Source organism: Scyliorhinus canicula, chromosome 11, assembly GCF_902713615.1.
Source record: "Scyliorhinus canicula chromosome 11, sScyCan1.1, whole genome shotgun sequence".
Taxonomy (NCBI): domain Eukaryota; kingdom Metazoa; phylum Chordata; class Chondrichthyes; order Carcharhiniformes; family Scyliorhinidae; genus Scyliorhinus; species Scyliorhinus canicula.
The window spans coordinates 110,092,688-110,118,656 of record NC_052156.1 but is presented as its reverse complement, the minus strand read 5'-3'; the positions used below and the strand labels follow the sequence as shown (position 1 = coordinate 110,118,656).

Here is a 25,969-nt window from a genome sequence, read left to right as displayed (position 1 = left end):
ACCGAGTACTACAGAAATGTCAGAACCTCACATACTACCATTCATCTGAAACATGTAGTCATATAAATAACTTACATTTAAAAATATCTTCTGCATTGATTGTAAAAGTACAGCTTCTATGTTATCTTGTGTTAAAAGGTTTTTGACACTGTGATCTACTCTAGGAAGCCAGGAAATGAAGGACAGAACTGGAGCCTTAGCTTTAAACATTGTACACTTTTATTTGGAGACACACACATTACACAGTATCCCAACAAGCACAATTGCAATCTAATTTGGTTTATAATAATGCTTTCACAGGGTGTGAGCGCCGCTGGCTAGGCCATCTCTAATTGCCCTTGCGAAGGTGGTGGTGAGCTGCCTTCTTGAACCGCTGCAATCCATGTGGTGTAGGTACATCCACAGTGCTGTTAGGGAGGGAGTTCCAGGATCTTGATCCATTGGCAGTGAAGAATCAGCCATCTAGTTCCAAATTAGCATGGTGTGTGATACACAGGAGCTCAAGGGAATTCCCAGTCAGTACCCAGCACCTGGATATAATGAAGTAGACAATTACTATCCAATTAATCATTGGTGATTGGAGTACAGTATTATGTGAAATAGGTGTGATCTTTTTAATTCTTTCACTACAAAGATATAACCTCGATGTTCCATTACCAGTTTATTTTTCCTTGCATATTATCATTTTTATTATTTAATCTCTCCTGTCCTACACCCTATCACAGACCTTATCTTTTTACCTTTTCACTGCCCTCTTTCCCTGGCTCTCCAGTTGCTTAAAATCTGCTCCTTTCTAACATCTTGCAGGTCTGATGACAGGTTATCGATGTGAACTCTGTTTCTGCATATTTTACCTGATCTCCTGAGTGTTTTCAGCTTGTATTTCAGATTTCCAGCATCCACAGTATTTGCGTCAATCTAGACCTCCTCCTTAAATAAATGGAAGGTAAATCTTTTGTCTGTAATTCATGGAAAAATATAATCTTGCAGTCCAATGTTAAACCTGGCTGTATGCTCTAGGCAATTGATACTTCAGACAGTGTGAAATGTAAAAGCAATCCAAATGAAATAACTTGTTAATAAAAAGCTATGTCGCAATATGTTTTAGCCAGTAGATGCCACTATCACATTCAGTTAGTTTATACTTGATTATATTGAAATGATATCCCTTTGGTATCTGGGGAATATTAAACCAATTTTGCTTGCTTCACTTTGATTCCCAAAATGCACCTTTGAAATCTCAAATTACTTCATATTTCAAAATCTTAAATATCTTTAAGGCCCAACAGATGGCAGGTTTAATAAACATTAAAATAAAACATTCAATGTTAAGTATTAGGAAAGAGTTATGTCAAAAGACATGACAATAAATCCAAAAATGTGCATATAAGAACTTTATTATTGTTTGCTAGTTTTAAAATGGACTTTCTGCTGGACGAAAAAGATGGCTGCTACAAGTCACATGACCTCAGGATTGGCCCTTTTGTTCTGGAAGAAGTTACAAAAAGAAATGTCCTCCTTTCATTATCATGGAATATCACACCCAATTGTAAGGACATTATAAACACAAAAACAGGGAACACGCGGATCAAAACTTGTTATGCCTGCAGAGTTGTTACAGACCGATCTCACACCTGGGATTGTCCAGGTCCATTTTCAAAAGGAGACCACTGAGGGGGACAATCAACATGATTTGCATCTCGATAAGCTTGCCCTTCTAGCGGAGTCAAAATCTTTGTCTGGACAAAGGCCTCCTGACACAAGAACGTAAATCATAGAATTCCTACAGGGCAGAAGGTGGCCATTTGGCCAATTGAGTCTGCACTGATCTTAGTCCAAAGATGTGCAGGTTAGGTGGATTGGCCATGCTAAATTGCCCGTAGTGTAAGGTTAATGGGGGGATTGTTGGGTTACGGGTTACGAGGGTTTAAGTAGGGTGATCATTGCTCGGCACAACATCGAGGGCCGAAGGGCCTGTTCTGTGCTGTACTGTTCTATGTTCTTCTATGTTCTATGATCCTATATTATGGACATAAGAGATACAAACTTGAAATCTTTATATTTCTTTTAAGGACTCTTGTGTTGTTATCTACAACCAGAAACCCATCTGGATTGAACTCCTTCACGAAGGAAACATCCTCTGGAGTCTGCCTTCTTGGACTTTGGAAATCATGCAAAATAATATTCATTTCTGTGATTCTTTTACTGTTGTTGTCCATTGCTGTAAATCTTCTTTTCTACCCCCATGACCCCACGACAATATGTATGTGCATGTGTGTGTGAGGTTGTGAACATTTCCCACCCTGGTTTGAACATGAATAAACTAACCTTATGAGTTAATCATACTGCACGTTTGATCTGAGTGATTATTAAATTAGATCACACAAACTGAAGGATTGGGGAAACATTGCACAACCTACTTTTAAAACACCTCTGCTTATTGACAGATGGAGAGAGAATAAAGAAGTTCAATTTGTCTCTCTCCTGTGCATAACACAGTTAATATTTAACTCTCAAAGCAAGAGTTTTCACCTGCCTGGCCATTATAAATCATAAGTTATATTTTACAACTTTATCCTACTCAGATGTATTTCACCCACATTGGGCGCGATTCTCCCAAAACGGGAGAAATCGTAAGGCTGGCGTCAAACCCGGGCGGGTTTGACGCCAGCGTGCCCCTTCCCGACCGGGAACCGATTCTGGTCCCCGGTCGGGGCTAGCAGCCCGACGCCGCAAGCTCCGGCATCACGGGCTTAACGAATTTCGTTAAGCCCGCTTGCCAGAGTTAGCGCCGGCTGACGCGTCATATGACGTCAGCCGCGCATGCGCGGATTGGAAGACTCCAACCCGCGCATGCGCGGATGACGTCATCGCGTATTTGCGCGAAACCCGCGCATGCGCGGGCCGGGATGCCCCTCAGCCGCCCCGCGAATGGATACTGCGGGGCGGCGGAAGGACAAATAATGCGTGGGCATCGGGCCCGCTGCCCGCGATCGGTGCCCACCGATCGCAGGCCCATGGCACCCTTGGCACGGCCGTGGTACTGCCGTGCCAATCGGTGCCATGGTTATAAAAAGCGAGTTGTTCCCGCCGTTTTTACGAACGGCCAGACCAGGTCTGTTTGCCGTTCGTAAAAACAGCGTAAAGGGCTGGGACTTCGGCCCATCGAACAGCTGTGAATCGCTGCCGGACGTAAAAAAAACGGCGGCAGCGATTCGTGTCGGGAGTTGGGCGGGGGGGGGGGGGGGGGGGAGAATAGTGGGAGGGCGGGAAAAATGTTGGGAAGGCCCTCCCGCTATTCTCCGACCCGTCGTGGGGGTCGGAGAATTTCGCCCATTGTCTTTCAACATATGGACTTTGTCTACTTTACAATTGACTTATTTCCACACTTTAATCTGTTAATTGACATTTTTCTTGTCTCATCAGGTTCACTCATTGGTTTCCTATTTTGCTTTCTGAAGTGAAATCCCTCTGAGATGGATGGTACATGTGTGTACATGTCAGAAGAAAAGTATTTACCTCACAACATCTAGGAATACCATACGGGTTATAAAATATAATTTATGCATCAAATATACTTTATTTTCATTCTTTCGTATATAAACTCCTATTACTTATAAATGGCAGTGTTACAACACCCTGGGCAAGTGTACGGTAATTTCAGTCCCACATGTCCCGGAGTCACAACATAATAGTTCCCTAAGTCTTTGGCCCTTAGCTGCCAATGATTACAGTCACCAGGTTTGAAAGTTGAAATACAATTACTGCTTTTAAGAAGAATAATGATTACATTTGCAATAAATACAACTGGATAACAACAAACTTTTACCTACTACGCACTGTATAAGACCATAAGACATAGGAGCAGAATTAGGCCACTTGGCCCATCGAGTCTGCTCCCCCATTCAATCATGGCTGATATTTTCTCATCCCCATTCTCCTGCCTTCTCCCCATATTCTCCTCTGATCCCCTTATTATTCAAGAACCTATCTATCACTTTAACTGTCCCAACCTCTACACACACACACAAAACAGACAAACACAGAGGGTTGGAAAGGGGTAAGAATAATAAGAATGAAGAATAAAAGATGAGAGTCTTTGCATCCAATGGTGATTCTTTAGCATGCTTTCCTTGCAAAATGCTTGCTGATTAAAGTCTCTGATGTACAGCTGGTAAGGATCTTCCATGCAGAATCATTCAGTCAGGATATGCACAGGAGTACTCAAAAGCAACTGGCTTTTTAGAGAGGCACTTGGTTCTTATCAAACTTTGCCTTCAGCTTGAGGTTCACATTAAGGCCTATTTCTTTCTTATTTTGACATCAAACTCTGCTTCCAGCTTGTGGTTTGACTTTAGGCCTTTGCTGTCACAAGGGAATTGTACCCAGACTTGCTGGAGAGAGTGTCAGCCCTCACAGTGGCCTTCTGAAGGGGATTAGTTAAATATTTTTGGAGAGAGTTAGTTAGATTAGTTCATCCAGGCTGCCAGAATCAGAAGAGAAACCAAACTGGAACCTTGTGATTCTGAAAACATTTCCGTGAGATCAGATCCAATCACCACCTGTTACTGGGCAGAACACAGTCTATTAGGCCAATTCAGTGACCACCTGCTAAATAAATTAAACCGAGTCACCACTGATATTGGCCTGTGTGCAATCACCAGCCTGAGACAACACAGCCTGCTTCCTTCTGTTTGAATTAAAGATACAGGCCACTGCTTCATTCGGCTTGAATTAAAGATACAGGCTGTCTTAAAGACACATGTCCATAAATCATCCATGGATCAAAAACACAACAGCAAAAGTAAAAGAAGGGAAATAAGGGGTATAGACAGGGAATAAATAGGAACTAACAGGAAGGACCCTTACAACAGTCAAAGAAGCTGACATGAATCAGAGCTTTACAGATTGTTGGAGTATCCTAAAGAGACAGCCCCTGCAACCCCTCAGTTTATGTTATAGAAAGACAAATCGCAAGCTTAGGGCCGCTTTGCGACACTCCATAAGGTGTTGTGCAGGGAATATTAATCCTTTGGTCAGGATTGATGCCGAGTGGCAGTTGTAGGCTGGTAAGTAACAAGTATGGTCCACAATGCTGGGAATTCTCTATCCAAGTGAAATAAAAGGCCAAGAAGAGTTACTTTTATTCCCTTTCTTTTATGAAATGAGTTTAACAAACCCAGTCCGCCACAACCCTCTTGTCACATTTTCACCCCATCTCTCACTCTGTTATTCTGTTGTGACCTGACCATCTACACTTCCTCTGGAGTTACCTTTAGGACTGTGGTTTTTTTTGTGGAGCAGAGATCCAAGTAGATCTAGATCTAGCTGGACAACATTATAATTAATTTCTTCTTTTTCCTGCCTGACAGCAGCCAAATTAATAGGCTTGGCTGGTTGTTGCATGGGGAAACCTGTATCTGGAGGTCACAGCCAGGGAGCTGGGGGGTCAGTCCTGGGTAATCAGCCAGGAGATTAGGTCTTTGGAACGAGAAGGGGGGTGGGTGGTGATTGTGGTCTGCATTGGAGGAAGGATCGGGACAGTAAGGGAGGGGAATTTGGCCACCATGCCAGGGGGACATAAAGGCCCTGAATGGCTCATGGGGAGGCCAAAGGCTTCCTTGAGGAGCTGGTCGAAGCATTTCTCTTCTTCATGGTCCACAGGGATGTTAAAGACACCTTCTTGAGACAACAGAGCCACCCGCGGCCCACTGGCAGGTTTCCACGCTCTGTTACACCCGTCCAGAAGCAATCAGAATCAAATCATCACTATGTGGTTACAAAAATGTTAATGAAGTATCCTGCCTCGTACAACATAAACCGACCCCTGTAAAAATGAGCACAGGTAAGCCATGGCGGGTTGAGAGGCATGCTCCCTATTTCAACATTTTTAACACAGCTCCTGTCCATCATGAAGGGATTAATATTGAGGCCTGTGTCTCTATGTCTGTCTTAATGTCAGGACATCTGGTGGGGGCCATGGAGTGAGCGGTTGCACATTTAGTGGCTCCCACTCAGTGTGGTATTTTCTCGTCTTTTCCCCACCCAAAAGGGAAAGTTTCTAATGGCAAGAGGTGCAGGGATGCCTGGAGAAGGTGCTCCTCCTTTGGTGTGGTTGGTGGATGGATCTACGGACTAGGAGTTGAGCGAGATGAAAAGAGCTACCGGAACAGGAGATTCTTTGTAGTGCACCACAGGATAACATGGCAGAGGGAAATGGGGCTGTTCTGTCTGCCCAGTGGTCAACGGAGGAGCTAGTGGAGTTTTTGAATACAAAGTTCAGCCATCAGAGGATGAGGCCCTGGAAGACCTGGCCAAAGCGATGATCAAATCGAGGATGGAGCGAGCGGAACAGAGGCTGGAGTTCCAGGGACAGGCGATCCAGAAAGTGGAGGAGGCGATGGGGGAACACGAGGAGCAGTTGACCTCATTGGTGGCCGAGGTGGGGGTAATATGGGAGACCCAAAAGAGGCTGAAGAAGAAGGCGGAGGATCTGGAGAATCGCTTCAGAAGACAAAATCTGAGGATCGTGGGAATGCCCGAAGGCATCAAAGGTGAGAAGGCCAGCACTTGAGTGACCAAAATGTTGGAGAAGTTGAATAGAACTCTTGAACTAGGACAGCCAAACTGCATTCGAACATTTGAAAACTGTGTTGACAACCAAGCCAATGTTAACCACACCAAATGAGTACAAACAGTTTAAACTAGCTGTGGATGCTCATGGCATTGGTGTGGGAGCTGTATTGTTACAAGAAGATTAACTTGGAATTGAGCAGCCTGTGGGTTATTTCTCAAGGATATTAAATAATGTCAACAGAAGTATTCTACAATAGATATAGAGGGGCTGGTAAGATGGGCAGAACAGTGGTAAATGGAATTTAATCCTGAAAACTGTGAGCTGATGGATTTTGGGGAGACTAACAAGGCAAGTGAATACACAATGAACAGTAGGACACTAGGAGTACGGAGGATCAGAGGGACCTTGGGGTGCATTTCATAGATCCCTAAAGGCAACAGGACAAGTAGATCAGGTAGTTAAGAAGGCAAATGGGATACTTTCCTTTATTAGCTGGGCATAGAATATAAGTAAGAAGTCTTACCACACCAGGTTAAAGTCCAACAGAGTTGTTTTGAATCACTAGCTTTCGGAGTGCAGCCAATGTCACCTGAATGTCACCTGATGAAGCAGCTGTGCTCCGAAAGCTAGTGATTCAAAACAAACCTGCTGGACTTTAACTTGGTGTTGAAAGCCTTCTTACTGTGCTCACCCAGTTCAACGCCGGCATCTCCACATCGTAGACTATAAGAGCAGGGATGTTATGATGGAGCTGCATAAAACACTCATCAGGCCACAGCTAGAGTATTGTGTGCAGCTCTGGTCACCATCCTATAGGAAGGATGTGATTGAACTAGAAGGGTTCAGAGAAGATTCACCAGGATGTTGACTGGGCCGGAATGTTTCAGCTATGAGAGAGGTTGGTTAGGCCGACAATGTTTTCCTTGGAGCAGGGATGGCTGAGGGGGGACTTGATTGAGGGTACAAAATTATGAGGAACATAAGTAAGGTAGATAGAAAGAAGCATTTCCCATTTGTAGAGGGGTCAATAATCAGGGGAGATAGATTTAAGGTTAGGGCAGGAAATTTAGAGGGGATTTGGGAAAAATGTTTTCACCAATGTTATGGGCCAGGGTTTAGAGAACATCAAAGTATATCGTGGAGTTCACCTGACCCACAACTTTTAAATAGATTTTGTTTATGAGGAGCGCAAGGGTCCACTTTCCAGGTGTGATGCAACAGAGATCGTAAGTATTTTTAAACAAAACAATGTTTATTCTATGAATCCAGTTAACATTTTATAAACACACAGTAAACATCTTATCAACTACGAACACAGATAACACCCCCCCCCCCCCCCCACCCAAAGATACAATACTATATAGGTAACGCTTAGTAACTTTTCTAACAACATCCATAAGGCAAACACCCTTTTTTTCCTACAAAAGCAGTAGTTTTCCATTCCTTACAGAAACGGATATTACTTTGAAATTATCAAGTGGTCTGGAGACATTCTTTCACATGCAGAAAGAGAGGCCAAAATACATCTTCTTGGTTTGGATGCAGCACCCCCAACTGAAAACCGAAAGTAAAACTCAGAGCCAAAAACAGCTTCCAGCTCAAAACGAAAGTAAAAAGCAGAGCCAGAGCCCAGCTCCACCCACACAATTACATCACTGCAGCCACTTAAGAAGACAAACATTTCTTAAAGTGACATTCCCATGACACCGAGGTTGGTGGGAATCTGGAACTCACTGCCTGAAAGGGTGGTAGAGGCGGGAACCATCACAACAATGAAGAAGCAGTTAGATGAACCTTTGAAATGCCAGAGCACACAAGGCTCCAGGACAAGTGCTAGAAAATGGGATTAGAATAGATAGGTGCCAACGCAGACACGATGGACCGAAGGGCCTCTTTGAGTGCTTTAAAACGCTGACTCTATGCAAAAATAACCCCACAAAGCATCTGTATGCTGAAATCACACAATCCATCTGCCTGATTTGTGCTCTTTTATCCTGTACATGCTAGGATGCTGGGTGGTCATTTGGGTCTTGATTTTTTTGGTAGACTTTAATATTTAAACTGCACTTTTCCATTTGTAGGGCAAGTTGGTGGAAGTAAATTCAAATGCCAAACAGAGAGTGGACAGTACTGACCATCACTGACTGCAAACCTGTATCTCATTGCACTAGTTGCCAAGCATCCTATTGTCTGTGAAATGGGACACAGACACACCACTACATCCTGCCAGGCTCCCACTAACATCCAGCAGAGGTGCTTATTCCTGCCACTGAGGAATCAATCATCACAGCAACTTGCAGTTATGGTAAACAGTACTTCAAATGTCAAATGTCCCAAGGTGCTTCACAGGCAAAATTTTGACACTGATCCACACAAAAAGGATGGGTGACCAAAGAATTGCTGAAAATGGCAGGTTTTCAATAATGTCTTAAAAAGATGGCAAGCATTTAGGGAAGGAATTCCAAAATGTAGGATCTCAGCATTTGAACGCAGACAATGGCGCTGAAAGTCATGTGAACACAGGAAGACATGATTACATACCTGCAGATATCCCAGAGGGTTGTGGGTGTAGAATAGGTCTGGAATAGGTCACAAAGATAGGGAGGGATGAGATCATGGCAGACTTTCAACACGAGGATGAGAATTTTAATACTGAGACGTTGGTGCACTGCAAGTCAATGGATGGTGTTCAAGATGGGACTGGAGAGCACACGACAATATACACTAACATCTCATGGAAGTATCAGACCAAAGAATACCTGTGGAACACCTGATCTCAATTAGGGTGGCATGGTGGTGCAGTGGTTGGCACTGCTGCCTCAAAGTGCCAATGGCCCAGGTTCGACTCCGGCATTGGGTGACTGCGTAGAGTTTGCACATTCTCCCAGTGTCTGTGTGGGTTACCTCCAAGTGCTCTGCTTTCCTCCCACAGTCCGAAGATGTGCAGGCAGGTGCCAGAATGTGGCGACTAGGGGCTTTTCACAGTAACTTCATTGCAGTGTGAAGGTAAGCCTACTTGTGACAATAAAGATTATTATTATTATTATTAGGGATTCCATGGATTTCCTAACCTCCCCTCTTTATTCTGCTGAAGACCACAAGGGTGGAGTCCATATTAGCTGGTGACACAACAGGGAATAGTTAATTGGAGCACGCTGCTCCATTGGCCTCTTCATTTATATCACCATTAATGAATGTGTGACCCCAACCAAGACAAATTTCAATCCCTCTTTATAAAATTACTGCCCTCCAATGAATACCCACAGACCACTTGCCTTATCAAGCAACCCCCCCAACATAATATTGTACATCACCAGTCCATCTCACCTTCATCCGGTTCCTCAACCGGTATGACTTCCATTTCTCCAGGGTGGATTTATGAGAATAGTATGCGGGCGCTTCGGATATAACAGCGAGCCAGGCTGTTTAGAATGGCGGGTTGAGTGACAGCATTTTTCAACTTGCACGCAACGTCTGCTTTGTGTCATTAGAAAAAGGGGAAAGTCAATTGGCGAGGACTTTCCGTAAAAAGTTACCGATCAAGTGGGGACGCCGAGTTTAGCCAAGTGCTGTGCAATTCCTATAATTTACGTCAGTCCTTGTGCCTTGTCGCCCGTTGATTCCAGTAACTGAGCAAGGTGACGCATTGTGCCTCAATCTCTCTTTATACAGACACTTTTTTGCAGATTAATTATTCGGAAATTAGATTACCTCACTGATTATTATACCAATGGTTTATTTTGACGCAAAAAAATACACACGTCGTTAAAAATATTGGAAGTGAGGAATCAGTGGTTCTCCAAAAATTAACCCTTCTCCATTATTTTGTTTAGAATTCCTTTCTCCAGGTTGGAAAGCCAATATGCAGAGCGGACAGGGCGAGCCCTTAAGCCATCGCTTTGCTTGGTGCACACAATTCAAATTCAAACCAAATCCAATTTATGGTCCTCACAGAAGGGACCCGAAGCTGACAAGAGCAGGCCTGGTCTCAAGCTTGATCCTACACTTGATCTTAGCCACGAGGTTTACTCACAAAATAAATACAATCCAACCTTGCCATGTTACTCTCTTGTGCCTTTACTTGTCTACACATTGCCTTCCAGACTGACTTGGCTTTTCTCCTATATTTGGCTGTGCATTACCTCCTACCCAACCTCCACTCCATACCCAACCCCCCTGTCAAATTAGTTTAAACCACAACCCCCCCCCCCCCCCCCCCTCCCCCAAGGATGTTAGTCTTCTTCTGGTTCAGGTGCAACCACTCCAAATTGTCCAGGTCCCACCTTCCCCTGAAACGGACCCAGTGATCCAAGAATCTAAAGCCCTCCCTCCGACACTATCTCTTCAGCCATGCATGATCTGCTGTATCCTCCTATTTCTAAACTCATTGGCACCTGGCACTGGGCGTAATCCAGAAAACACAACCTTTGAGGTCTTGCTTTTCAATCTGCTACCTAGCTTCTTAAATTCAATATCACTGGAGTCCCCAATAGCACTCCACTCACTATCACAAACCTATCACCCTCCCCCATCCGCTCCCACACCTCCCTAGCCCCCATAAACCGCGTTTTCTTATTCAGCAGTAATAACCCCCTCGACTTTGAGTCGAGCTCCGAGTGGAACACTTGCCCCACCCGCCTCTTCCTCAGCCTCATTTGGGGTGGGATCTCCATCCCGCTGCCCCAGTTGTCTTATTGACCTGCATGTACGCCTTACAACCTTCAGCCATAGCAGGATGTCACATAACAGATGTCTGACGCCACCTGCTGGTCGGAGGTCGCACAGCAAAGTGCATGCAACATTGTCCGCAGACATATCACCACAGGTACAACACTCCACATCGAGTCTGGTACCGGTACAACACTGTCTTGGCCTTGTTGAATCCTGCTCATCTCTTGGCCAACTCAGCACCAACAACCTGATGAATCCAGAATTGGTTTACTTCCCAATAGCAATCCCACTGCACTCTGGCCCACCTCAGAATCTTTTCCTTGTCCTGGAACTTGTGCATACATACAATCATTGCGCACAGTGGCTCCACACTCCTGGCTTCTGCCTCAGGGCCCTATGGGCATGATCCACCTCCGGGGCCTTGTCCAGCACCTTCTCGTCCACCAACTTCACCAGCATCCTTGCGGCACAGCCCGTTGCACTCGTTCCCTCCAGTAGGCCTACAATTCAAAGATCTTGCCGCCTGGACCTGTTCTCCTGGTCTTCCACCTTTGCTCGTAGGCGAATTGCACGTCTCCCAGGATTGGCATCTCTGCTCCCAGCGACACAATTTGGTTGCTCTGGTTAGACACCACCTTTTCCACCGGTTGGATTGTCCCCCCCTTGACCTTCAGGCACTTCTCCACCTGTTCACGGAGCGCTGCCATTGCCACCTCAATCGCCTTCAACCAGTCACTCTGCATTTCTTTCTGCTGCAGTCAAAATTCTTCCTTAATGAAGCTTATCAGCTGCTCCATTAGCAGCTTTCCAGTCAATGACGACCCTTCCCCCTCCGCCATTTTTCCAATTGCTGCTGCTCCACGAGCCTCCTCCAACTCTTTAGCCAGTGCTCGCACTATCTTCTGTTGAGTTTAATACCCCATAGACATGCCCATCCAGGGGAAAACTGATCCCCCTCCACGCTCTGTACAACGTTTCTGCCACAATGCCCCAAGATTTAGGCAAAGGCATCCAAAACCAACACCTCCAAGTAGGAGCCACCCTGTGTGCAACCACTCACAACATGGCCACCACCGGAAGTTTGAGGAAAATCCTAAGTTGTTTTACAAGAATATAAAGGGTAAAAGGATGACTGGGAAAATAGTTGGGCCCATTAAGGACCGCAGTGGTAATTGTTTGTGGAGCTGGAGGATGCCTGTTGGGTTCTAAATGAATACTTTGTGTCAGTGTTCACTCGTGAGAGGGACGGTGTAGGTGTAGAAATCAGGGAGAAGGTCCGTGATAAAATTAAAGAGATTCACATTGCCAGAGAGGAGGTTCTGAGTGGTTTGGCACACTTAAAAGTAGACAAATGTCAAGGGCCAGTGGAAATGTATCCATGGCTGTTGAGTGAGGTGATGGAGGAAATAGCAGAGGCATTGGCAATAATTTTGAAGGCCTCTCTGGCCACAGGATAGGTGCCGGAGGACTGGAGGATAGCCAATACGGTACCATTGTTCAAGAAGGGAGAAAGGGATAAACCAGGAAACTACAGGCTAATCGGCCTAACATCAGTGGTGGGGAAACGATGTTGTGCCGAACTTATATCCTAGGTTAATCATATAATTTTGGACACTAAGGGCAATTTATAATGGCCAATCCACCCAACCTGCACATCTTTAGACTTTTGGAGAGGCAGGGATTAATCAAGAACAGTCAGCATGGTTTTGTTAAGGGGAGATCATTTCTGACAAACTTGATTAACTTTTTTGAGGAAGAGACCTGGGGTGATATTCTCCCCTACCCGGCGGGGCGGGGGGTCCCGGCGTAGCAGAGTGGCGCCAACCACTCTGGCGTCGGGCCTCCACAAAGGTGCGGAGAAGGCTAGGAGCTGGAGTGGCTCCCGCTCCACCGACTGGCGCCAAAACTGGCGCCAATGGCCTTTGGCGCCACGCCACTCGGCGTGGGGCTGGCCGAGAAGCCTTTGCCGGTCGGCATGAGTCCGCGCATGCGCCGGAGCATCAGCGGCCGCTGACGTCACCACCGGCGCATGCGCGGTGGAGGGGGTCTCTTCCGCCTCCGCTATGGTGGATGCTGTGACGGCGGCGGAAGAAAAAGAGTGCTCCGATGGGCCCCGATCGTGGGCCAGGCCACCGTGGGGGCACCCCCCTGGGTCCGATCACCCCGTACCCCCCCAGGACCCCAGGGGCCCGCTCACGCCGCCAATCTCACCGGCACATAGGCGGTTTAAACCACATCGGCGGGAGAGGCCTGAGCGGCAGGACTTCGGCCCATCGCGGGCCGGAGAATCACCGCAGGGGTACGCCAATCGGCAGGGCACGATTCCCGCTCCCACCGATTCCCGGGTGGCGGAGAATTCCGCCCCAGGTGTGTAGATAAGGGAAATGCATTTTACATAGTCTACTTGCACTTCAGCAAGGCTTTTGATAAGGTCCTACATGGGAGACTGATAGCGAAGGTAAGAGCTCACGAGATCCAAGGATATTTGGCAAATTGTATCCAGAATTGGCTGAGTGACAGGAAGCAGAGGGTGATGATTGAGGGGTGTTTTGTCCAGTGGGGTCCTGCAGGGATCATTGTTGGGGCCCTTGCAGTTTGTGGTTTATATAAATGATTTAGACATGAACGTAGGAGGATTGATCAGGAAGTTTGCAGATGATACAAAAATTGGTGGGGTGGTAAATAGTGAGGAGGATAGCCTAAAATTACAGGGGGAGAGAGACAGTCTGTTCAGATGGGCTGATGAGTGGCAAATGGAACTCGATCTGGATAAGTGTGAGGTGATGCAATTATGCAAGGGAGGGAATACCTGATAAATGGCAGGAACCCGGGAAGAACCAAGGATCAGAGGAACCTTGCTCTGCATGTACAGTGGTCCCTTAAGGTAGGACAGGTGGATAAAGTGGCCAAGAAGGCATATGGTATACTTGCCTTTGTTAGCTGAGGCATCGAGTTTAAGAGCAGGGAGGTTATGTTGGAACTGGTATAAAATGGTGGTTAGGCCACAACTAGAGTATTGTTTGCATTTCTGGAATCCACATTATAGGAGGGCAGCGGTGTTGGTCGTTCTGGGTGAGTGTGCTTAACACTCAATTTGGCTCTGTTTCTTTACTTAGCTCTAGAGTCGCCAGGTATTGTTAAGATACCGCCACAAGTTCAAGGTGAAGTTCAAAGCAATAAAACCATACACCAATTAGTAAGTTCAAACAACTGAGTTTATTATAATACAATTATAATAACTACCCACGCACACGCTAAAAGGGTTAAGCTATTCCTATCGCTAAATAAACTAATACTTATCTCGAAGGAACTGCCGGGTCAAGGAACAAGGCCTCTTGCTCTGCTCTGGTCTGCAGACTTCAGGTTGGTATAAGTTAAAAGGGGTCAGGAGTGTCTATCTCTGGTAGCGATCGTTGTGAGACACTGACTTGCTAGCGGCTGCTGTCCGAACCTCTCTCTCTCTCCTTCAGGGTCTTCTTGGTAAAAGCTGGTCGAGGTGCTGGTCCACGGAGGAGTGCTGGACAAAGAGAGAGGAGGGCTGGACAAGAAGACTGAACCATGTGTGGGACCTGTCTTTTATAGGTTCCCAGTCGATATGTTTGAATCCCCCCAATACTGAGGCTGTTCCTTAGCTACTGGGCGGGCTCTCAGGCTTTTTATTTTCGAACCCTGTTGGTGCCTGAGTGTCTGGTATCCTTTCCAATGTTGCAGTTGCTTCTCCATTTGTGTCCATTGTATCTGGAATCGTTCCATTAACATGCTAATTATCCCGGTGATTGCCTCATTAGTATGCGGAATGTTCATTTCGGTGCTGTCTGCTTTCTTAGCAGACAGAATCCACACCTGCTAGGTGCAGCCTGCTGGCGCTGCAAACATTGTCCATTTTATCCTATATGCTTTGCGTTCCTCCATTTTGTATTCTGGGAAATGGCCAACTTCGGTGGTTACAGCGGTAACACTGGAAAGGATGCAGAGGAGATTTACAAGGATGTTGCCTGGGCTGGAGAGTTTTTGCTATCAAGGGAGATTGGATGGACTGGGGTTGTTTTCCTTGGAGCAGAAGAGACTGAGGGGGGACATGATTGAGATGTATAAAATTATGAGGGGCATAGATAGAGCAGACAGGAAGGACAAGGATGGGCGCAAATATGAAATGAAATGAAATGAAAATCGCTTATTGTCACGAGTAGGCTTCAATGAAGTTACTGTGAAAAGCTCCTAGTCGCCACATTCCAGCGCCTGTTCGGGGAAATATAAATGTATCATGGCAACTGCGCGGAGAGTGTTGACTTAAAAGATGAACTACCAGTGCCAGCTGCATATAAGAGACGGGAATCTTTGTGATTCAGGTAGACAGTGGGGCTGTGTGAATGAGTCCATGAGTGGCAGTCAATGAATCCTTGAACTTGGCGGGGGTGCGGGGATGTTAGTCCTGTAACATGCATGAACCCCAAAGCCCTACATTACTGCTTCTGGTTGCGCATGGATGAAGTGTGTGGTGATTATGCCTGTAGATAATATTCCATGTATGCAGCAGTGTGACCTCCCACCAGCAGGTGGCCATGTATGCAGCAGTGTGACCTTCCACCAGCAAGTAGCGTCAGATATAGGTCAGGACAGATCCGGTGATCCTTAGAAGGCTGTAAGAAGTACATGAGGACAGTCGTGCACTTGTGACACTAATAAAGATTATTATTAGTGGTAGTTCCAGGGGAGTCCAGAGAAACTCCATGATAATTTGCTCTGTATCTGATCGTTACCTTACCACATGAGCATTAATAAAAATCCTGGTTTGGACAAGTCACCGGCATTTCTGTAGATTCCTTGTTGGACAACAAACACCGAACACAACAAAGTGATGTGCTTTTGCTTCAACAAACAGAACATCGATCAACCCCTTGATGCAAGCATGAACTTCAGATTGACTGACACGATCGATATTCTCCATGGCAACTTGGAAGGGGCCAGAGGCAAAGAACACAAGGGGAGCAGGTGATCTTGATTGAAAGAGGCAAAGCTCTGGTAGCTGGGGTACTTGCTGCAGGTTCACTGTAGGGGGTGATACAGCTCTGCAGCGGCCTCCATAGAGCAGCAAAGCCTCTGCGCCAAGCCTGTTATTCCTCTGAGGTCTGCAACCACATTCTCCTGAATCTGTGATCTTTCTTTCATGGGAAGCTGAGGATCCCTGCAAGCATCATCTAATCCAAGATAAATGTCTCCTGTCACTTTCCACATCTTTACCCAAGGGCAGTCGAGGGGACCCAGGGCAAATGGGCCTCTTGTGGTTTGTGGGCAGAAAGAGGAACTAGTGGTTGCAGCAGTGAAGGCATAAATGGTATTGAGATTTGTCACTATCTTATTTTCCCCCCCTCCGATTACCATCTTTAATGAGATTCCCACTTGTTCCTAGTGGGAACTCTGGCCACTCACATTGAGGCCCAAAAAGCAGAAGCTGGCAGTACACGCTATTTTGGTCTCAACATCACTTTTCTTTTTGAAATAAAAAAAAGTGGCAGCAATGTATTGAGTTGATTATTGAATGCAGATCTTTACTACACCATCGGCCCAACACATTAGTACACTAGCACACTGCACTAACCATAAGACCATAAGACATAGGAGTGGAAGTAAGGCCATTCGGCCCATCGAGTCCACTCCGCCATTCAATCATGGCTGATGGGCATTTCAACTCCACCTACCAGCATTCTCCCCATAGCCCTTAATTCCTCGCGACATCAAGAATTTATCTATCTCTGCCTAACAGCCCAGTCTGCTAACATGAGAGGCATTTTCTTCTTCAACACAATCTGGCAGCGCTTGAGGACCAAGTGTGTTTGCCAACCCAACCAGAATCAGGCTTTCTGCATGTTTTATTCTATAATTATACACACAATAACTTGACCTTTTGTCCAGCTATTAATCATTTTTGTTGAACAGACCACACAGCAAAGTTAAGCAAAGTTTGCACTTTATTGAATAGAAAATGTAAAAGTGGCCGTGGCATACATTTTGGTGTTCTGTATTCAAAACTAATACAGAATCTTGAGATACATATTTACAGTAATGCAAACGTGGCTAGTGTTGCTCCGTATTCAAATGGTCAATGCTACTTCATCATGGCATTGCATATCAATGGATTGGTTGAGTGCACATCATGCAATCTTATATAAAATTAATGAAAACATTCCCAGTTTTTCTGGCACAGCACATGCTCACCCTGGTGTGATATTTCAACCAAGTTAAAAGTGATACAAATCGCCAAGGCTACTTCAGCTAAATTGTACAATATCGTTCTCACCAAATACAGATGTCTGCATTTCAAAAACTCCTATCAAGATTTGGTCTTACTTCTTGAAATATTTATCACTTTTCAAATGGAAAACAATAAAAACATGAAATTTTAAGTCTGTCAGTCTTTTGAAGTAACCTAATTGGAAAGAAGAGGCAACTTATCCGCTTTAATGTGATAGTTTTATCAGGGTTTAAGATTGCATATCACATGGGTCTGAGAGTCCCTGCAAAGATACTCAACATGATAATTAATAATTTTAACAAAGAGTGATACTGTCTTGCAGTAAATAATAATCTTATGTCATTCATTAATTGTTAGTCACAAAGGAATGCACTATACATACGTTAAATATTTAATTCAACTCAAATTTTGTTATACCAGTTCATATTTCACTTTAATAAACACTGAAAAAGTATTTTGAAATTGTGTGCTAGGAAGCCAGGAAAGTGTAGAAAGAAAGGGCTGTAATGCAAGCAAGACAGAACTTGCATTTATATAACACCTGATCCGGCTCTCAAGCCACCTCAAAGCCATCCTTGTGTTTTGGCAAAGGCAGCAGCTAATTTCCACAGAGCAAGGTTGCAGTTCTAACGAATAGGCATATAGTATAAAGTACAGGGACTGAATTAGTGAAATCTTTTGGCATAGTTGATTCGAATCTTACAAATGAACACATAAATTATTATTTAAAAATGTTGCATGCAATAAATTTAAATAGATTGAAGGGAATGTGCATTCAGGTAGAAGAATCCCTACAGTGCAAAAGGAGGCGATTCAGCCCATCGAGCAGCACTGACCCTCTGAAAGGGCACTCTACCTAGGAACATTCTTCCCCCTCCCCTCCCCATCAAGCCCATGACCCCACCCTATCCTTGTGACCTCACTTAACCGTTGGACACTAAGGGACAATTTAGCATGGCCAATCCACCTAACCTATACATCTTTGGACTGTGGGAGGAAACCGGAGAATCCGGAGGAAAGTCACGGAGGCCAGGAGAGAAAGTGCAAACTCCGCACAGATAGTCGCCCAAATTCGGAATTGAGCCCAGGTCCCTAGCGCTGTGAGGCAGTAGTGCTAGCCACTGTGCCGCCCATATTTTGCCGTTGCTATTTATTTTACAGTCACAAACCTCTCACCTACAAGTCTTTATTTTAATGCTACTGTCCTGTCTGACCTATTATTATAGCTTAATATGCATGAGATGCATAAGATGCAACCAGGGGCTGGTTTAGCACAGTGGGCTAAACAGCTGGCTTGTAATGCACAACAAGACCAGCAGCGTGGGTTCAATTTCCGTACCGGCCTCCCTGAACAGGTGCCGGAATGTGGCAACTCGGGGCTTTTCACAGTAACTTAATTGAAACCTACTTGCGACAATAAGCGATTATTATTACTTCATTGCTATTGATTTTGTAACTTTCAACAGCAATTCATAACAATTTTCTACAGTTTAGCTTATAAATATTCGCAAATCTTTCCAGAAATGCTGTTTTGGAATATCTTAGCTAACCTTTCAATCTTGTTCCTTCAAAACTGATCCTTCACTTTGTCGTTCATAATATCCGAACCTGGGCTTGGTAAGTAAAGAATTCAATTATTAGGAGCACGGACTGTTATTGATTTGAGAGTGTGAGAATATAAGAGCGACCAAGGATCTTAATGAGGGTTTAAAACTGTGAAGTGAGGAGTCTAGTCAGTTGAGGCATGGTAGTGCATGAAAAAAAAGTGCATGATGTGGAGTGAGTCAGGAGCCTGAAAGTGAAGGGACTTACGGTGAATATCAGGCAGCCACAGCTAATCAACAAAATGGCAATGCCGCTGCAATAAGATGTCGCAACAGTGTTGTGATGAAATGTTCAGTCTGAAATGTCAGCTTTGTTTTCCTTTACACGGATGCTGCCTACCCTGCTGAATATTCCCTGCATACACTTGTGTTTTGCTTTTGTAAGATGTTGCAGCTGTACTAAAGCTATCTATCTCCTCAATGTGTATACAGTGAACATCCCTGTGATAAGGGATGCTTTGCCATCTGAGTCGTCATCAGGTGATCTGTCAGGTGATTCTTTGTCCTCTCTGAACATCCATGTGCACACGTATGTGTGTGTATGGTCTAGGAAAGCAGCAGACTTAGGAAGTTTCTGAAACAACTGGAAATGAACTTATTTGATATGCTGAAAAGAAAATGAAGAGGGTGCTATTTGTTTGTATTGTAACCAGATTGGATGATATCCCTGACGGCAGGCAACGCTGTGGGACCCTACCTGTGCAACCCAATTTCTTCAATGAAATCGATGAGGAAATCCATGTCGGTTGTGTAGGTAGCAGTACGGGGAAATTAGAGGATCAAATTAAGTGTCTGTGGCAATGTTTGAAGCCGCATCACCTGAACGAATTTATCTTTCTAACATACGGCTGAGCTCACTATTTAAGGTGACATCATCACATGGTGGCGGCGATTATTTAAAGAGATTTTCACTATTTTGGCGGACATTTGGGCAGCTGGCACAGTTTTTAAGTTGGTCGAAAGTTAAAGTGTGTACACTACAGTGTCAGATGGTGCTCTATCACCACCTCGTGTTCTCAAAATCCACGCTGCGGAAAAATGGAAAAGATTTTCATTGGCCAGGGAAAACAAAACTTGACCAGGCGTTGAAACAGCTGCAGGTGGTCACATTTAGGAAAGAACAACAATGACCAAGGCACATGGATCCACTGGATTGTAGGTAGAGACAGGAATGAGATAAAGCTGCTGCTGAGAGATTTCTCTCAGTATTGCCAACCACACAGGAACATACCTTTTCCGAGTCATTTGCTCAACAGGAGAATGCAACAAACTGATAAAACATATGACCAGTACAGCACTGCAAAAGCTCACCAGATGATGTGAGTTCAACACCATAAATTTTGATAAGATACTCCAAGGCCACCTTGTGTTGGGGACTGCAGAGTCAAGGGTGTGTGAGAAACTGCATTAAAAAACGAATCGAACCCTGTTAAAGATGGTGAAGTTAGTCAAGCAGCTGCAGTCGGCGGTACAATTCAAAGTCATCAGGGATTTGGGGGGGACAAAAATTTGAGCGCGGTGCGTAAAGGCATGGCAATCCAATGGTGCAACAAAGGCAAGCTTCAGTACAATGTGAAAGAATCCCCAAGGACCTGTGAGGGCTGGAACATTTGGTTGAAACATGGGTTCCCTGAGAGACAGCTGTGCCCAATCTTTGGAAAGTTTTGTAACAATTGCAGAAAGGGCAAATATTTATGAATGAATGATTTAGCAGCGAAATACCATGGAAAAGGATCAACGGATAAACTTAAGGAAACTATGAATTTGCCTGGTCAGACAGGACAGCATCATTCCTGTGGCAATGACGATCTCGTGGGTCAGTTTGATGCTAGTCGTATTTAAGATGAGCTGTACACTCCACATTTGCTTTGATCTAAAAGGCTATCAAGCAATAGCATTATTCTCTGCTGACTACTGAATATGTAAATATAAACCTACATAGAGCCTTCACGATTGTCAGCACAGTTCCCCAAGTAAGCAACTATTACTACAGCATGAGATTGTGACCAAGCTTTAAAAGGTGAGGCTGATCTTTATGAGTTATGTAACCTTGCCCTGCTTGCTGTGTGTGACGATTACAGTGACTCTCTTTAGCTCACTTCTGTTAATATGCACAATGTCTTGAGATATCTCCAAAAGATATGGGGCTGGATTTGCCAGTCCCCCAGCCGTGTGTTTCTCAGTGGTGGGATTCTCTGCTCCTGCCACTTGTCAATGGGATTTCCCATTCAAGCTACCCCAATCGGCTGGGAAACCCGCAGTTGGGGGTGCGCTGTCGGTGGGAACAGGGAATCCCAACAGCTGGAGAATTCCAACCATGTTTTTGAGATTTGGTATATCTGTCCTAGTGATGGATGATGATCCACAATTTGTATCTGCCAAACTTGCTGTGTTTGTTAATGCATGGGGATTTGAACATGTTATGTAATTACCTCATAGCTGGCAATCCAATGGCAAGACTGAGAATGACACCAAGACCGTGAAGCAAATCCTCTCAAACTGCAATGAGTTTGGTCAATCAGAATTTGTACGTCTATTAGATTGGTGCAACACACTATGTGAAGGAGGAGGTACAAAGGTACAAACACAGAGATTTATGACTCCTGAATACTATCTGGTACTACTACCAGATTGAATGTGACATTTTTGATTTCTAAACCTAGACAATTTCCCCTCCTAATATGCATTCGCCTTCCCAAGTGACTTTTTTTTAAACAAAATAAATGAGTTTTTGAAACAATATGATCCACAATAGGTATTGAGGTACAAATTAAAACACGCACTGACCTCGATTATGTTGGCACTGTTGAAATATTAAAGTCATTCTGACATGATGCTGAAATACTTTCTAATCAATACTCCAAAACATATGCACTTCAAAAAAGTTTGAATACAATTTCATGAACAGTGATCATTTCCCTGCAATATTGCTTTGTATCCTGTAGCTCATCAAAATTGTAAAAGGTCACTTGTTTAAAGGTTAATGCTTGTGCAAGCTCAGGAATAAAAGGGCTCTCCATCAGGTGAGGCGTGACATGCTTTGGAAAATGTTATGACTGAGCTAAAGCAAGACAGCAGTGACTTTGCTATTCTTTCAGACAGTGAATAAAAACATGTTCAGCTTTAAGGAAGACATTAAACTTGACATTAAAAAACTGTGGTTGCAGGAGGAGAGCTCAGGAAGATTTACATATCAGCCTTAACAAAAGATGCAAAGATGCCACCCTCGTGAGCCAGGAGATTTTCAGGTTTATCATATTCGAGAATGTTCCCTCGTTTCATCACGATAACCATGTCCGCAGTTAGTATGGTGTGCACACGATGCTGTCGGAAGACGAAGAAGATGTACAACAGTTTAGGATGTAGCCCAAGTCCAGTACACTGGCCGAAAATCGACAGTCAGCCGCAAAGTGACAGCACTCACTGCTAACCTCGAAGAAAGCTGCCCACTATACATTCAGCAATCTCTGTGCTGTGGATTTCCATTTTCCCAATGTCAGTTTGAATCTGACATCAGGTAAAGTGGGCCCACAGTTGTCCAGCAACAGTGATGTCATGAAGCACTGCAAGCAGCCAATCAGATTGAAGTATTCTTACAAACAGCAAAAGTAGAATAAACTGAATTATTCACTTTTAATTTAAAAATTATTAAGAGTAAAATAAAAAAATAGGATATACTTAAGAGATTAAGGAGGATGCTTAAATGTTAAAAAAATTCCGTTAAAAAGTTTTTTTTAATTGCATTAGAGAATTCCGCAAATAAAAAATTAGTTTTTCAGGGCCAGTGAGGCTGTTCAACAATAATCATAGAGTTAGTAAAGTGCTAAACAGTCAGTTACACCTCGATCAACAAGGTGAAACTTTTTCAAATCATTTTTCCAGCGAGGACAAGTTTTCATCAGTTCAGTGATTTCTACTTTAGTGCTGTATGTGGGTGCTTCAACGGTGCACCTTATGCTGAAGCGTAGAACCACTGACAGCAACTTTTAGATTTCCACATTTAGTTGTGCATGTGCAGACTTCAAAAGTTGCTGTCAGTTTCACAGGTATCATGAGAGTGAACACTGACAGTTTTGCCATCATTATTAGCCCGTATTCTCGACAATTATTGACAATATGCATTGTAATGGTCAGTTTTAAGTCCCTTACTCATTTTGAAAATGGAACATCTAGGAATAGAATTGGGTTGTTCAGCCCGTCACGCCTGTTTTGCAATTCGAGCATATTATTGCAGTTCTGTATTTCCACCCTACTTACCTGGGCTTAAATGTATAGAAACACTTAAAACACGATTGTGGGAAATGCCTGGGCTGTCCAACCAGTTTGACTGTGAGTTAAGGGGGAAAACACAGCTCAGGTATCTACAGTTCACAACAATCACAGATTTGTAAATGCTATCAGAAAATGTTACACTTTAAAAAGTCCACTTTTAAGTAGAGGAGCTGAATTTATTTTGCCTGAAACGCTTCCAAGTCACACAGAAAATCTACCTCATGGCAATGTAAGGGCCGACTTTCTCAATGTGCTCTTCTGGCGAGGAACCTTACTCAGCGGGTGCATACATTGGGAAACCACGGGGCATGTTCCCTACGCATCGTGAGTGGAAAATCTGAGAGAAGTGCGTCTGCAATTTGCTGACAAGCACTCCCTTGGGGTGAGGCTGGGAGCCAGGAGCAGCATTGGGAAAATTGTCCCCCTTTTGTGCAATTATTCTATACTTTATGTTTGTTAGTTTCACACCAGGTTAGTGCAGTAATATCTTGGCCCATATACACAAACGTAAGAAGAAATTACAAAATGCTAATTGACAAAGCTTTATTTTCTTCGTTTGTATTCCGAGGCAGAGCCTGTTTGTCGGATAGTCGCAGGGATGCTGCCTCCATTTTCAGACTTGACGTCTCTGTGATTTCTCAACGTATGTTTAGCGGCAGGCCACGCTTACCCCAAAATGGTGTCAATTAGCAAACTTGGTCCTTTAGACTTGATCCACTTATATTTTCCTCTTTTGCTTAAAGAAAAAATATTTTACCACTTGGAACACTGAGTGTTTCCAATATTATGTTAACTAGTTTTGTCCAACTTTGGCAAGGCAGCATTTATTGTGCACCCTGAGGGTATTAAGAGTCAGCCACATAGCGTGGGACTGTGGGTGGCTCAGGTAGGGCCTTTTCCCCTTATCTTCATGAAGCAGGATTGTTTTAATGACAATCCAGCAGTTTTTGTGTTTAGTTTCGACTTCCAATTAAGCTGCAAATGGCCAGATTTATTGGAATTCAGTTTCACAGTTTGCTATGATGTGATTATTATCCTAGTCACAAGTCCAGTTATCAAAACCACTAGGCTACCTTTCCCAACGTTTGCCTGTAATGTTGGAATTTTACAATTTTCGTGCATCAAGATTGGCATGAAACTGCATGAACTGGTCAATACTTCATTCATCAAGCTGTGTGTTATCTGCAGACCTTAACTGAAATGGGTCAAGACAGCAGTTACAAATTTAATTTGATAGACCAAGTAATAGAGATTGTTTCAGATGCCTTGTTGAACCTTAATAGTCAGCTGTAATTTGCTCTTTGGTAAAGGAGTTTTTAATTTAATTTGTTTATATAGCTTTGGAAAAAAAATAGCCATCATTAGCCATGTAGGTCCATCTTGTCCATATCCAGCGTGGCTGATATCCAGCTGCAGGTTCATTCAAGAACATGGGGTGGCAGTGAGAGGCAAGTCATATAAAGCCAGATATGAAATGGGATCTGGTTGGGGCTGCTAACAGAAACCAACTAGAGTTGCCAGCAGGGATTGGACTGGTTCAGGGCTAGTTTCAGGGCTACCTGAATTCTGCAAAAGGTTTATTTTTATAACTGTAAGTTTCCTGAAATAGCAAACTTTCATTCTAAATGGGAGTTCTGAACTCAATTTCCATTTCCTCCATGTGAAGGTTGCAAAAGGTTATTTAAAACGAAACACTGGTCAAATCTTCACAATCTTTCTAAGTTGACAGAGTTGTGCAGGAAAAAAATGTTTTTGTCTATTTCCCCTTAGAGCCCTATTCTATTTACTGAAGTCTATTTTCTTATTACACTTAGCGCTCAGAGGAAAATACTACCCCCCCCCCCCCCCCCCCCCCAGGGGACAAAACACTTGTGAATGTGGGCTCTGCCATGTGAATGCATCAAATAAATGTGAAAGCAGTTCAATTAGTTAAATAGTGTTTGCTTACGTAAATCACATTTTGCAATCAGCAAGCACAGATGGAACATAACAGTTGAAGAGCTGTCAATCTTAAGAAGTTAAGAGTGGATTAATTGAGGAGTCAAACAAATTCCAATCTGCACCGTTTGTGCCTCTGACCAACTTATATTTACCTTGCAGCATGGATGTTTAATAAAGAAGGAATCCGATGTGTTAATAATGGCTATGATTAACGCCTGGTTAGTCAAATACAAATGGAAATACTTTCTTTCAATGACTGTGAATATCTGAAATAATATTTGAGGACTCTTTTAAGTTTAGAGGTTAACAGCTCACTTCTTCATGATCAGGTGAGGCTTTGCTTAGCGAACGAAAGTCAAAGCATATTTTGTTTTGCAAATAAAGGTTATTAACCAAGACCTTGAACTACAAAAGCTGCTCAGACCTCAAAGTACAAAAGCTCCGCAACAGCAGCACATCAACTTTGGTACTCGAGACGCAGTAAGCTTGCGTGTTTGTGTGAAGGTTTCAGCAGGAAAACAATGAAAGAAGCTCAGAATTGCCATGGCGGATGCCAGTATCCATTAAGTCTACCAACCCAAAAGCTGGACTCTGTGCCAATAGAGTGCACTGGACTCTATCTGCAGGACTTCACCAGAGAGGCAAAGATGC

General features: G+C 44.0%; 1 protein-coding gene and 1 long non-coding RNA gene across 2 annotated transcripts in view; both read right to left on the bottom strand.

Moving 5' to 3' along the window:
* Positions 1-284: 284 nt before the first annotated feature.
* On the bottom strand, positions 285-10,085 carry LOC119973279. Its single transcript, XR_005462266.1, has 3 exons — positions 9,905-10,085; positions 855-930; positions 285-530 (listed from the first exon to the last, which is right to left on the bottom strand). It is a non-coding gene; the product is annotated as an uncharacterized LOC119973279 (long non-coding RNA).
* Positions 10,086-18,519: 8,434 nt separating this feature from the next.
* LOC119973277 (ATP-binding cassette sub-family C member 9-like) overlaps positions 18,520-25,969 on the bottom strand; it is a 235,589-nt gene continuing 228,139 nt past the window's right edge. Inside the window, exon 40 of the mRNA XM_038811061.1 lies at positions 18,520-22,429. Coding sequence (XP_038666989.1) covers positions 22,292-22,429 — 138 coding nt within the window. The 3' untranslated portion in view covers positions 18,520-22,291. The remainder of the gene's footprint in view (positions 22,430-25,969) is intronic.